This window comes from Amphiura filiformis, chromosome 8 (genome assembly GCF_039555335.1).
Source record: "Amphiura filiformis chromosome 8, Afil_fr2py, whole genome shotgun sequence".
NCBI lineage: Eukaryota > Metazoa > Echinodermata > Ophiuroidea > Amphilepidida > Amphiuridae > Amphiura > Amphiura filiformis.
Window position 1 is genome coordinate 68,250,170 of NC_092635.1, and position 15,992 is coordinate 68,266,161.

The 15,992-nt window shown below is 36.2% G+C and overlaps 1 protein-coding gene across 1 annotated transcript in view; it reads right to left on the reverse strand.

Annotated features, from left to right (window-relative positions):
* Positions 1-14,265, reverse strand: part of LOC140159388 (phosphatidylinositol 5-phosphate 4-kinase type-2 beta-like) — a 72,983-nt gene extending 58,718 nt beyond the window's left edge. Inside the window, exon 1 of the mRNA XM_072182845.1 lies at positions 14,172-14,265. Coding sequence (XP_072038946.1) covers positions 14,172-14,225 — 54 coding nt within the window. The 5' untranslated portion in view covers positions 14,226-14,265. The remainder of the gene's footprint in view (positions 1-14,171) is intronic.
* Positions 14,266-15,992: the final 1,727 nt, after the last annotated feature.

A 15,992-nucleotide genomic window follows, 5' to 3' on the forward strand; every position in this document is an offset into this window, starting at 1 on the left:
AAATGCAAAGCATATGGAACTGTTATAGTTCCAGAATGGCCATCTGCACCATTTTGGCCCGTCCTTTCACCAAAATTGGGTTCTTTGAAGAAATATTTGGTGACTCACGTGATTTTGCCAAATTTGCAAGATTTGTGTAAGCCAGGTCGAGGCAGTGCATTGCTTACAAAAAAGGAAAGCGTTTATTTGAAAACGCTTTGCCGTTCAACTTGATTGCCATGAGGTTCGATTTCAGAAAAGCATAAAAATAATAATAATATTGTATCTAAGTGAAAACGCGCACATGCATCCGAGTTGTTGGTAATCCATGAGAGATTTTGTATTGTTTGTAGTCCTTGAATAATCCATGAGTGATTTTGTATTGTTTGCAGTCCTTGAGAGTCCATGAGAGACTTATCAATGACATGAATTAATTTGATAAATGATGTAATAAAGAGCTGTTGCAATCCATGATGGATTTTTTACATAGTCCATGAGATTATTTGATCCAGTCTATGAAAGACTATGCAGTAATCAAAATATTTTTTGACAGTTCACCAGTCCTTGATTATATAATCATCATTACAGATTTATATTGAGAGAAAGAGTATGTAAATCGTATCCATGAGTGATTTTGTATTGTTTGCAGTCCTTGAGAGACTAAAGAATCAGTCCATGAGAGACTTATCAATGACATGAATTAATTTGATAAACGATGTAATAAAGAGCTGTTGCAATCCATGATGGATTTTTTACATAATCCATGAGAGATTATTTGATCCGTCTATGAAAGACTATGCAGTAATCGAAATATTTTTTGACAGTTCACCAGTCCTTGATTATATAATCATCATTATCAATTTATATTGAGAGAAAGAGCATGTAAATCGTAATTTAATGTCAGCTTTATAGTCCACGAGCGACAGAAGATAAATAAACCAATTTCATGAGGAGTATGTAATTTATATGTCAATGATATCAAATTCAGAGTTTTTTGACTTAATTAAGATGTTTTGTCAATTCTTCGCATATGATCCTGATCATGTATTTTGAATCAAAAACATTTGTACCAGAATTTGTCAATTCTTTCAGTATTTTGCAATAAGATGTTACCGCAGTTTCTATTGCAATATTTCGATTTTTTTACTCACGGCCACCTCATTTAATTTTTTCAGATGTACTGGACAGTGGAGTTTGGAGTGAGTTTTCATCTGATACTAACATTAGCAACAACGAATATCTCTCTGGTTTAGTTTCGTCTCTTCAAGACACTGCGTTGGCTTCAAAAGCAGGGTCTACTACGGACAAATATCGCGGAGGCTGGAAGCGGTGGAAGTCTTTCGCACTTCAGTTTAATCTGCAAGTTTTTCCCGTCAAAGCTACTGAGTTAGCTCTATATATTGAGCATTTAAAGGCTTCGGCATCTTCTGCAGCTCCAATTGATACGGCTGTTTACAGCATAAGGTGGGCACACAATTTGGCAGGAGTACCATCTTCCACAGATGATAATTTTGTTAAATTGATCGTAGAAGGAAGTAGGCGTCAGCTTGCAAAATGTAAATCACCAAAAGAGCCTATATCTTCTGAGGTTCTAGCAAAATTGGTAGCCGATAAAGGCGATTCGAATGCCTCATTGTTTGATCTTCGTTTACTATTTATATGCCTCGTGTCTTTTGCCGGCATGCTAAGATGTGAAGAGATTATATCTTTACGTGTACGTGATATTACATTTTTATCCGATCATATGTCTATATTTATACCAAAGAGGAAAAATGATCAATTAAGGCAAGGGCATTCAGTTTATATCGCCAGATCAGGCAATCCTACTTGCCCAGTTGCTATGGCGGAGCGTTTCATCGAAATGTTGGGAATCGCAGATAAGTCGTCACATCCGGTAGTTTGCGGATTTCGTCGTTCAAAACGTCAGGTTTGAAACCCACAACAAAAGCGATTTCATATACTACTGCGAGAGAGTTGATCTTAGCTGGTTTATCTCCTTACGTCAGCGATCCTACCACTCTGGGTACTCATAGTTTAAGAGCAGGGGGCGCAACCGAAGCCGCCTCTGCGGGTTCGATAAGCGAAAGATGTATTACTAGGCAAGGAGGATGGAAATCTTCGATATCCAAGGACATGTACATTAAGGACTCAATGTCAAGTAAATTATCTGTGTCACGTGCGATGAAGCTTTAAGTGTCATATTTCATGATCGTTAAATTTTAGGCGTATATCGGCTAATTTTTGGTAAATCTATCCCGTTTTAACACCCCTTTCCGAACTTTTTTGCTCATGAGATAGCTTGCGTGTGTGGCGCACCTATACCATGATTAAAACATGTGTAACTTTAATGAACAAAACAAGAATTATTTAGACTGGTGTGTTTTATTGGTTTTCGGGTGGGTATGTATGCATTCGGGGCTAAGATGAGATTGATAAATTCACTTCGTTACGTGTTTAGAAGGGAATTGTTATCTCTTCGTAAGTGTGAGATCGATCAGTTAGTGTTATGCAAATGGGGTAGTGATGCGAGAAGTTTTTGTGTTGGGGTAATTTGGGTGTATCAGTCATTCGCGGTCACCACGCCACACGATTCATTTTTTTCCCGGGGTCCTATATTAAATACATATATATACATGTATATCATGCAGTTCATAATTTGTAATAATTAGATTAGGAGATATATTTTGCTCTTGTTCGCTCGTTATTGTCAAAAATATTGAATTTTCTAAATTAGTGATTGACCTTGGAGCATTCCAAAATTGTTTTGTCGTTCTGTTAACCGCTTGGTCGCCATCGGGGGCCGGATAGGAATTTCCAGAGTATTTTCCCTGATTTGTTCAGGTTTTCTCTCTGTTTTCGCCTATCCCAAGGTCGTTTGAGTTTTGCCATTGGTTTCATTGCATGTATTATGATGCCTTTATCATTCGCATCTTTTGATGATTGCAATTCTGAATATTTCATTCCAATTTCGGCTATTGTTCTTTTCAATCATTTTTCTCGTTCCTATACTTCTAAGTGTATACATTTGTCAAAAGGACACTCTTGGATCACGAAGTCAGCCATTTATTGATTTCCAATGTTTATGTGATAAAGTTATTATTTATTTGTGTAGTTAATGGTAGATTAAGGTCATTATCTTCATGATAAACTCGTGGTTAATATAACCTGTTTCGTGTTTTATGTCCTTGGACAGTTCCACTTCAGTGTCAGTTGATATGCGTTGAATCGCAGTTATTCGATCATTGAAATGATCAAAAACCATGACGGTTTTCGTTTGAATATGAATCAGCAGTGGAAAGTGGAAAGTATTTAATATTTTGAATATCAAAAATTCACGATTTGTTTAATTCATTTATTAATTATTTAATATGCGCACTTGCAGCAATTATGTCAGGCAAAAGGATTTGTTAAAGTGAGTACATTATTTAACAGTTTATGCGCCAGAATTTCAACAATGTCAATGATAATGCATAATGTCAACGTTAATAATAAGAATAATGTTAATTATAATAATTATAATAATAATAATTGTATTGTATTGTATATTAGATATCAGATATTATATGATGTATAGAGCGAGATAGCTTGCGTGTGTGGCCGCACCTATACCATGATTAAAACATGTGTAACTTTAATGAACAAAACAAGAATTATTTAGACTGGTGTGTTTTATTGGTTTTCGGGTGGGTATGTATGCATTCGGGGCTAAGATGAGATTACGTACTCTAAATATGTATAAAGTTAACTTCTTCCACAAAAAGTATACTTAAAATATACTTATATGCTGTATTATTTTCAGTTTTAGCTAATAGAAATACGTACTCTAAATATGTGTAAAGTTAACTTCTTCCACAAAAGTATACTTAAGTCAATCAATTAATCAACTTCTAACAATACAGACCAGACAAACCTATTTATTTCGTGTACTAAATGAACATAACTCTTGTTATCCAACACAAAATTCAAGTACTTTTCTGGAACAAGCACTTTACACATACTATTTAATGTTATCTGTTTTATTTTGTAACTTTAAGGACAATGTAGTATTAAAAACATCTGAAACAACAAAAATCAAAAGATAAGTTCGCATCTGAAATTCCACCAATGAAACAAAACAGGGCTGCATCATCAACAATCAAACGCACGCACATCTTTCCCGGACATCAGATCGAACTTATCTTATGATGCGTCTTTCATTATATTATCAGACTTTCCACCACTACAGTTCCAATGCTTTTTATAGCATGTAAATTAAGTCTTAAGCTTACCACTATGTAAATAATTATGACAACCAATACATATGTGTTACAACTGATAATAAATTTCAAATCAAAATTCACAAGTTAGTTGTTTGTGTTCTTCATCAACATTCTACATGTGTATATAAACCACTAATTTAAAAGTCCGTACAATAAATAAAATTTATATAGGCCTATCACCCTTCCCCAATCTAAACAATTTTCAAACACATTTCAGCACAGCCTACTACCATAAAGTTTCCACTCAAACCTGTTACAAGACCACTTCTGCATCGAGGCTGGCTTTCCCTTTTAGAGGGAATTTTTATACTGTATATCTTGGAAAGAATAGTTGACTTCCATTACCGGTAAGAATACACATTCAGTCCATTATATGCACAACTGGCAACCTGAAAATTTTTTTCAGGGGGAGGGACCAAAGTGAATTTCAGGGGACAAAATCAACAAATTTTATGCAAAATCATCGCAAAAAGTGGAAATGTTCGTAATTTCGGGTTTTTCTGGGGGGGGGGAGCAACAATGGGGCAAGAGTTCTGACTGGTGCCGTCACTGGTAACCAGAGGGTGGAGAGTGCAACCGGCTAAGAATTTTAGAAGTAAATTCAGGTCTGGTCGAGTGGCTTACCGTGCTGACCTGCTCGATCTACCTGGCAGAAATTAGACTAATCTTGTGAATATCTCTATTTGGTGCATTTTAAACCAAAATTACACTTAAGGCTAAAAATGTACGCATTTGTCCATGTGAGGCCATTTTTAGGGCAAGTCAGCATCAAGACTTGACCATGATTACAGTCTCTCTAAAACTTGAGCACATCATGAAATTTATATCAGAAGTTCAATGTTGCAAAGAGGTATACGTGTGATTATATCTTTTCTCCCTTTCGATTCTGAATTATATTGATATACCAAATTCGCATTATGTCCTTACACTGCCTGGTTGTAATAAAGTAGGCACCGGAGTTTCGCGCGATTTAAAACGGCAAAATGCGCTGGCCACTTTTCAAAATGCGCGAAAATGCGCCAAAAAAATAGGTCAAAATGCGCTAAAATGCGTGATCCCATGTTATCAATGCAAAACATGAGAAAAACATCAGTAAAACCATGGCCTGTCAATCAATTACGAACGACTTCCGGTTCATTTCCAGTTTCTGGAAAAAATAAAAAATAAAGATGGCGACCATCACAAATCGTCGATCGAAATGTCGAAAGCAAGGGCAAATTTCCCCACATTATGCTTGGTTTAATGATCGTTATTTGTATTTTGATGTACATAAGTGAAGTTAGAACCAATATTGCGTGAATTTTCTTGTAAATGCTACAAGTTTTAACTTTAAGCTTATCGATGGGTCAAAATCGTGAACATTCTCGATGGAACCCAAAATGCGCTTTGGACACCCAAATGCGCGAAAATGCGCTTTATGCGAACATGCATGAAACTCCGGTGCCTATAATAAAGGCACTTTGAATATGAAACTTAAAAACACCAAAAAATCACCCTTCTTGATGACATGACTAGTACCTCTCAAGTTGCATATAGCGATTATGAAATAGCAGTATTCATCTATTGCATTGTAAAAATAGCTCATCTTAAGGGCTGGGGTATGAACGTTTGGACAGTATTTATTTTGGGACATCAGAGCACATCAGACATATCGAATTGCATTCTGAATACGAAGAAAGTCATTCTGATATCAAATAATTTTGAATTTTTGAAATTAGCAATCTAATACACATTTTATGGCAAATCATTAAAATTGATATTTTTGATATTTAACAGTACTTGAAGTAAACTTTATAAATCTGATGATTTATACTTAAAGTGTATGTAGGTGGGTTGAAAAGCCGACGATCAATTGAAAATTTTGACCTTTCGTATTGAAGATCTGGATTTTTTTTTTTTTTTCACCAAAAAAAACTAGGTCTTTTTGGGAAAAAATCCATATCTTCAATATGAAAGGTCAAAATTTTCAATTGACCGTCGGCTTTCCTCCTCCCTGCTACATACACTTTAAGAATATATCATTAGATTTATATAATTTACTTTGAGGACTGTTATATATCAAAAATTCGAAAAATATCAAATTTTTATAATTTGTCATAAAATTTGTATTATATTGTGATTTTCAAAAAATGAAAATTATTTGATATCAGAAAGACATGCTTGGTATTCAGAATACAATTCGATAGGTCTGAGGTGCTCTCATGTACCACAAAAATACTATCGAAACGCAATAAACGCTCATTTTAGATCCCTTAACCAAATTCAAATCTACTGTGCTCAACTACATTCCCAGTACCTCCTGGTACGTTCATTGGGACTAAACAGTATTACAAATACGTCAATTTACGTTAATAAATTTTGACAATTTGCTATTTACGCAAAGTGATTACCGTCTGTGGTGAATGTGAGCGTGCACAGATTTAATGAAATTTAAGTAGTACGTATCACTATGGACCACAATGGCCTCATCTCAGTGGCATAGTTCAATAACCTCAATTAAACAGTCATAGTGCAAAATTTGACTTCCAAGTTGAAGAGTGAGTTTTTGTACCCTAATTTTCGAAGGTCATTCCATGAATGTGTAATTGTATTGGGGTTAAAGAACTGTGCCCTGATAAATGAGCATGTTGTGGATCCTAGTGTATGTGGTCATCATAGGCTTATATATTTATAGTATGATGGTGACTGGTTAACTCAGTTTTTGAAAGGTTTTATCATAGTCTGTTGAGTAGAATGTGGAAAATGGATGATGGCCCCCATCCATTAACCCCCTGAGCACTACCTGCCGATCTAACATTGCCTCTAATTGGTCAACTATATGATATCTTCACTTTAATCACCAATCAGAATGGAGCTTTGCAAATAATTCACCCCAATTTTTTTTGTGTGGCGAAATTATTCTAACAATGTTGCTGATTGGTCCAATTGATAATGAAAACTTCCGTTTGGCCAATCGGCAGGTAGTTCTCATGGGGTTACAATACCCCATTGTTTGCCCCATGCATTTTGGTGTAGACCGTGTTGCCCCTTATACTGGATGACTATGGGATCTGTTTCAAAATTCACATTAGCACTGTGAAAAGTAACACACAGTTCTTATTCCAAGAGCACATCAGACATATCGAATTGCATTCTGAATACGAAGAATGTCCTTCTGATATCAAATAATTTTGATTTTTGAAATTGCAATGTAATACACATTTTATGGCAAATGATTAAAATTGATATTTTTGATATTTAACAGTACTTGAGGTAAACTTTATAAATCTGATGATTTATACTTAAAGTGTATGTAGGTGGGATGAAAAGCCGATGATCAATTGAAAATTTTGACCTTTCGTATTGAAGATATGGATTTTTTCCCCCAAAACACACACAAAAAAATCCGTATCTTCAACATGAAAGGTCAAAATTTCCAATTGATCGTCGGCTTTTGCTCCCAGCTACATACACTTTAAGAATATATCATTAGATTTATAAAATTTACTTCGAGGACTGTTATATATCAAAAATGTGAAAAATATCAAATTTTAATAATTTGTCATAAAATTTGTATTATATCTTGAATTTCAAAAAATGAAAATTATTTGATATCAGAAAGACATTCTTCATATTCAGAATGCAATTCGATATGTCTGATGTGCTCTCATGTCCCACAAATAATACTGTCGAAACGCTCAAAACGCTCATTCCAGATCCCTTAACTATATCTATAGACCATAGAAGGAATCACATCACCCTATTCATACTTGAAATGTTGTATAATAATTGTGAATTTAATTTGAAAACCAATAAATATTAATTTGATTGCATGGCTATAATAGTAATTCTAATCATAGTTTTCCATTGTGCAGTAGTCATCAAGGTCAGTCACAATCTGGAAGAAAGGCTCATGAATTTGAACTTTTGCTGCAATATTTTGCTGGTACTGCCTGGTTATGTTATAATGCAAGTCACCTATACTACGATCAGTTCGCAATAAGCAAGAATTCATCGTTTTTCAATAAAGCCCAACTTACGAACGCGTAATTCACACAACAGCACGCTTCAGTCATGCGATTTTGCAAGTATAGTCTGCGTAGGTGCTGAGAGCTCCGCTGTGTGCATGTGTAACGTCATTCTATATCAAGGAGTCCTGCCTGTTAATAGCTGATCATTCATAGTATACATTAGAATTGCATTTATCAATCTGATGAACTTTTTCCAAGACTTTGACCCTGTTTACACCAGTATGTAGATTCGCATTTCAATGTTGATGTCAAATTTGATTGCGACAGATTACCATATATTCATTTGATACAGTGACCCTTTACGTGATCACTAAATTGAAATAGTCTTCAAAAGAAATTTACAACTTCAATTTGTTTATTCAGGGGACAGTCCAGCATGCATGAAACATGAGTTAATATGACTGACTGTTTATACAACTCCAAATAATTCAATTTGATTAAATGCACCAGTCCAAAAAAATATTTTCGAAAGTGACTTTTGCACTTGTTTTACACTTGGCACTGACTTCTTTAGTTTTAAATAAAAATTAAATTTTTCAAGTGACTATATTTGATTTGATTTGATTCAGCATATTAAAAATGAATATACATTACAAACATTATAATTATTGCACTTACAGAAATACATAACATAAATAATACATAAATAATCCATTCACTATGCTAAGTTTTTGCATACAGTATAGAGGACCGGAGGGATTTACTTTATCATAATAAAAAATATTTAAAGAAATCAAAGACGTTGAAATTGTAGTGTAATGAATGAAATGAATGCCTTTCAGCCATTTCCTCCATGAATCGTTGATGGTATTTTGATGTGTATTTTGTAATTTTCATGTGAATTGTGGAAATAAATGAATAAATGAATTGTGACAACTTGGCCGGGGCCTACAGTTCAGCGATTAGGAAGATCCCTCTCAGGTTGAACTCGAAGGTGACCTGTGATACAACAACATCCGCTTCACAGGTCAATGAACTTTTACCACCAGAAGATCAGTCGGGCTGATGAAGCGTTCAGGATAGAACGTGAAAATTTCCCACTCAAAAACTTAAGTCCAGTTGCCTAGATTGTAGTTCAAAATAATTTATCCTTTACAATGTATTATCAATTCTAAATTTAGCCCAAGTATGTCATAAATGGTTCAAAAACAGGTACCATGGCCTTTTTTTTCAAATGTGTGCCTCCTAAAAAACTACGCTGACTGATTGCTTTCTCCTTTTTTATATCGTGCTACAAACAGATCAAAGAAATAATGTTGCCATTTATCAGAACCAAATGCAGCACCAATTAAAATTTAGAAGTAATTATAAGTAAATTTTAGTGAAATAATTGATCGGTTTGTGCATAAAAATGAACTATGCAACTGAACCCTGAATAATCTTAAATTTTGCCTGTTGTTGCAAAACTCCATTTTCTGTTTTCTACTTGGAGTTCCGTTAAATTTATCAGTTTTCCGTAAAAAACGAAGAGCTACGGTCTCTAAAATAAACCAAACAAATCATAAATTGTTGTCAACAACTTAAATTGAGGATGACTCCACCTTACAAGCAATATAAACACTGTGGACTTGCATTTAATCCTCTGTCATGATCAGAAACCGGGCTGAAAATAAATTCTGCTATTCCATACCGAATCCACAACACACTCCCCCTGTGGAAAATTAAGTGAAGTCTTCCACAGAGGGAGTGTATGTTTCAAATAGAATAGACAATTGGGTAACTTCCATTTGAAATACTCACTCCCAGTTGTGGAAGACATAGGTAAAGCCCTATACCCTTACAGGGAGTATAGGTTTACAAATTCCACAATCTTCCACAGGGAGGCAGGTTTCAAATGGAACAGCCCACTGCGACTTCTACCTTGCGTAAACAGGGTCAATTGACTTCCGAGAAGTAATATGCTATGAAAACAAACATTATCATCATTAACCATCTTTTCTATTACACTATTTTGATATGTGCATTACCATCTAGAGCTGGTGGCTCCATCTTGGTTAGAATGGATAATGGTGTTACCGGCATTACTGCATTAAACGAGCGTGGGATTTGGCGCATCTGCTAGATGGGCATCCACATTGGGACTGGTTTGAAATCAGGTCAGATGAGAGACCAAAATAGCCCTAGTCACCTCTAGAGATGTAAAGGGCAGTTGCCTTGGGTGCCCCATGGCCCCATTCCTGTCACCTTTAGCTACCTTAATAGTATCCCTTCAAAATGTGTACCTTTGGACACGTTCTATAAAATGCGCATGTAAGGTGAGTTTATATAGCCAACTAACTAAAAAACTGCAGTGTATTTCTCAATAATAAGCATGGGTAAAAGGCAGAAAAGACAAAAAGACAGAACAATTTGGAGTAATGAATAAAGGGTTGACAGGAGTTAAGCCTATAGGAGTTATTGGTTTTTTTTGCTGTTTCAGTATGCATGTTCTCATCATTGATGGTTTGGTGGACTGTCATGTAATATGGATGTAAGTGTGATCCTAAAAATGCCTTTCACCGTGACCCAAACTAATTACAAGACCTCTTCTACATTGAGGCTGGCTTTCCTTTTTAAAGGGAATTTTCATTAGCATGTGGTGCCCTGGCATGATTTTAGTCAATTGCCTTCAAAAGGGAAGCCCTCCACAGAACAAACTTTGGAATGGGTGACTTCCATTCCTGGGTGTCCTCACTGCTGTGGGGTGTCCTACATGTAGCATGATTGTAATAGCTGAAATGCCATGAAGATCTATCTATCTATCTTGCGGACGCATCCGAGAAAGAGTTTACAATTCTTTTGCCATGAAGATGGGTGCCCTCAAAAATCAAACTTTGGAACCCGGGTTCTCCAATGGGTGATGGCATATATAGCAATTTATACCATCATCCAGCATCCTGTGATACAGACTATATCAAAATGATTAAACGCTTGCTCCTTCCAATTGCAACACTGGTTGCTCTTCAGATGACCATAATTTATTGAATTAAATTAGTCTTCAAAATAGGCGCATCTTATGCTGCATTATGATGTGGCCATCTTGTCCATAATCACTGAAATCTGTTGGGTAACAATCATTTTAACACAAAGAGTATGTGGTTGCAATCTACCAACTATTGCTGCAAAATGCATGCTGTATAATAATATAGCACCTGGTTGGCACATGTCTGCAACAGCTTGATAAACTATTATAGAAGTGTAGTCAACCAGAGATATTGGAACACAGTTGTGTATACATGATAGGTGCACATCCACTGTATGTCACAACAATAACAACAACAACAACACCAAATCACAGGACAACCATCAAACACTGTGACTTTTGACAAATCTAAAGTTACTCTTTGTTTTTAAAAACTCAATACTGACCAATAAGCAGATAAGCTTTCTCGACGGAAACGCACAATAAGATATATATTTCTAAGAATACACCGTCGGTTATCACAGTACCGGTGCAGCCGGTCCATGTGTGAGTGGTCAAGCTTTTGTCAGACGTGTCTCTGACCGTATCAGGACGATGATGTGCGAGTGGTTGAGGTTTTAGAGACACATCTGATGAAAGCTTGACCAGACCACTAGCACATCATCATCCTGGTGAAGTCCGAGACACATCTGACGAAATATTGGCCACTCACACAGGGACCAGCTGCACTAGTGCTGGGATAACCAACTATGTATTTGACCGAATTAGCGGCCTGGATGCTTATGTATGGCATTTCAAGGGAACACCAAATAAGTAAAGAAAGTCAAACAAGACATTCTCCATGCAAAACCACTTTGTAATTATAATAGACAAGGTGGTTCTCGAACCATTATGACCTCCTGCTTTTGCGCTGACCTTGGGTAACGGAAGATTTAGTGGACAGAATCCCGGATGACCCTGAATGAATGCAAAATGATATTGACATTTTCTCGCTTCAGTGATTTTTCCCACCCAATTTCATGAACCGGAATGGCTACCAAATTACAACTCTGGACGGATGGACGGACAGATACCCACACACACAAAAAAAAAAAAAAGTGGTTAGTAAGTCTCATTCTGAACATAGTTCAGGTGAGGAACTGCAGAACAATGTCCTGTGACCTTTTTTTTTTTTTAAAAAAAGTATAATCTTCAACATTTTAAACTTAATTTCATGCTACAATTGTACAGAAAAGGGACACTTAAGAAGCGTGAGTTAAGTCCATAGGGGAGCTACATGTATTACATGCATGTTTGGATACATGAATATGAATATTCCAAAGAGCGACAGAAACCTGTATATTAATGGCTGCCATTTACAGTACTCAGTAAAGGTAATTAAAAGATCGTAATGTCTGCCCCAGTTACTTTAATTTTATTCAACAATGTAAAATGTCAAAGAGGTTGGAATTGATAATTTGGTTCAATTGAAACTCAAAACTTCAAAAATAGTGTGAAAAAATGTTTCAACATTTATAGCAAGGTAAAGACGCATCACTTAATGCTCCGACTGGATGTGAAATTCAGACGATGCATTATATAAAAATTGCACTTTTCTATTACAAATGGCATTAATATGCCTATAAATAGCCACTGAAGAAGCACAAAGCCAGACTCTGGAACTGCCTACGTGCCAAACTCAAGTCGAGAATAATTGGAATCCAACTCCAGGTATTTTACGCATTACCTAACTAGGAATACTTTCAATCACTTTATAAGACTTGTGGGCTTAACCAAGCAAAGCTGTATTCAGAATGGGATTTTCCAGTTGAAATCCATGCACCACCTCAGTCCACCTGTGGAAGACATGACCTTATTCTTCCCCATAGGAGATACAGATTTAAAATGGAGTCACCCTTTCAGGTAACCCAATTTGAAGATTAAGGCCATGTTTGTCTCTCAAAGTCAGCATATGAGGTAAAAGCACCCAAATTCCAAGTCAAAATTGTTGCAACGCTTTTACACTACCCCAACCCAATCCCCCCAGGGCCATAGTCAGCTTTTGTGGTCAGGGAAAAAATAAAATTTTTGGGGAACAGACAAAAAAAAAATGCAGTTGCATCATACAATACATACCTGTTTTGTTTTTAGAGAGACTTCAAGCTTCCAAAAAAGGCTGTATTGGGACGATGTGCGTATGTAGTGCGCAAATTTTTTAAAATAATATTTCGCCCATTATCGGGATGAAAAGGGCTTTATTGTTATAATGTGCGCATGCAGTGCACAAAAATTTGTACTTTACACTTTTTTGGCCCATGTTCAGGGTGAATTTTGGTGGAAAAGTTTCTTTTCCTTTGCCCTCCAGATTTTCTCTTTCATTTTTTTTTTTGTCAGAGGGGCACTTTTTTTGTAGGGTCTACATCAAACTGCCCAGAGATTTGATTTTTTTTGTCATGAGATGGTAATAGATCCTGGGTTTCTCTACAAAAGTCAGTTTTACCAAAATTCCTTCCCTCATAACAATAGATACAGCTTGGAAATTAATACCGTCTCCTTTGTTAGGCAATACTCTTATTGTATTGTGGAAAGAAATTTTGGTCAAACTGACTTACCATTAGAGAAACCCAGGAAATATGCATTGGCAAGGATATTTGTTTCAAAGTTGGGTTCCAGGTGTACTAGCTATAACAGGAAATAAAGTATTTCTTTCCTTTTCAAACTTTGGAACAACTTCCTTGCTGACTGCCGATTACTATCATATCACCAAAACACAATGCTAATCTCTGTACAGTCTTATAAAGGACTGGGTAGCAACTAACTAAAATATACTGGTGAGCCCAGAATTTGTTAGTCCTTTGAAAAGACTACAGGATGACTCAAAACATTGGTTTTGAGGTGGTAGAGCAAGAATGTCCCATCTGCAATAGCTGCCAGGTGTCATATTTTAAGATTGTGTACAACATAGAATCTAGAAACTGTGAAGATGTCTAAAGGGCAGCTACTGCAGATAGGGCTTTCTTGATCTATCGCTTAATTTCTTACCACATATTCTGTTTCTGAGATGCCAAACCGTTCCCTCAGGTTTCTGAACACCATTGGACAGTACTCCTTAAATTTGAAATGACTAGGAAGGTTCTCTCTGCAAATTAAAAAAAACAGATACACAAATTTATTTATCCATGCACTTGAGATGTGGTGTTGCAAACGACTACTGGTGATGTTACAGATGCCTTGAGAGGAAAGTACAAGAGACAATACAAGATAATAAATGACAGGGTTTTAGAGCAAATTGGCTCTCGACTGGTACTGAAAGATGGGATGGGATCAGAGCTAGAAACCGTCAGTATTTTGGGCATATTATGATGAAAGAGAACATCATTGAAAAGCAAATTATTCAGGGGTAAAAGGTAGCAGAGGTAGATTGCATCCAACAACAGCATGGACAGATGGCATAAAAGCAGAAAGGAAGACAGGAGGAAGTATGGCCGTTGCCAGGTACATGGCTAGAAACAAGCGGCGGATGACATGATCGAGCCGGCAACTTGTGAAACCGCCCGGCAGTATGGCATTTTCCAATATTGTCGGTTAGTTTTGTGGGGTTCATTATCGAACCCCAACGGTTTTAGGTTGTATTTATATTATTTATCAACATAGGCCTATTTGTTTGTGATATTTCAAGCGTTTTAAAATTTCAAAATAATCCCATTCAATTACATGGTTGACGATGAAAATTTACTGAATTTAGAGAATGCAATGCGGCCACCACCTGGCTAGAAATAGGGATGGATGGCGAGCTCTTGTGAAGGCCACAGCAGCACCTATGGGCACCATCTGACCAAAGAGAGTGAAAGACAGAAAGAGAGCGAGGAGAACTTTTCCAGGGTAGAATAGCAGAAGAAATAAAGAAATGTGAGAAATTCCACTGATTCAACTGAATTCCTTAAATTTAAAACGACTAGGAACGTTCTCTCGACAGATAATAAAAAATATTGATTAGAAGACAGATATACATATTCATTGATCGATCAAATTTAAGGTGAAATTTTAAATAGCAGTGTTGCGTTGTAACTAATCCTTACAGCTCTGAAAAAAAAAATGAAACATGAGAAAATTACCCAATTCAGTGTATTTATTTGGGACAGTACTCATTAAATTTGAAATAAAGATTCTCTCTGCAAATAAGAAAACAAAAGAAAGATTTAAATTTATTGATTTATCTATTTGTACATGGAAATTTCAATATAGTAAATGTCGGTGATTTAACGTGCGCTACACCTAAGTACCAGCACACTTCAACAATTATTCCGCTGCCATTAGGGTAAATCAGAATCATTTCCGCTTCCACAAGTCCGCAACTGATGCGCAGGTACTCTCAGCGACTTAGATTGTGATTACCCCAGCAGCTCCCCAATTTACACCTGGGTAGAGTGAAGCAATTGGGAATTAAGCCGTCTTGCTTAAGGACGCAACACACTGGCCGTGGTGGGGCTCGAACCCATAACCTTTCGATTATGAAGCTCAAGCGCTCTAACCATTAGGCCACCGTGCTTCCCAATATAGTAGCATCGTAACTATCGCCTGCAGCTAGGAAAAACAAAGAAACACAAAGAAATTGAGCAGAATCAATTGAATATTTCCCTATAAATTATGAGCTACAATGCATTTTGTGAGCACCCATTGAGAATTGAAAATTCAAGCTTGTGATGGTGAACCTATGAAAATTGAGAATTCTTTTTACTGAAGTCTCAATTATCTATGCAAAATGTGACGATTGTGTATTACCTCAAGAGCATATGCCGCATTCCCTGTAATAAACGCACACCTATTAATAAATCCCCCTGCCATTTTTCACTGAAAAGGTGA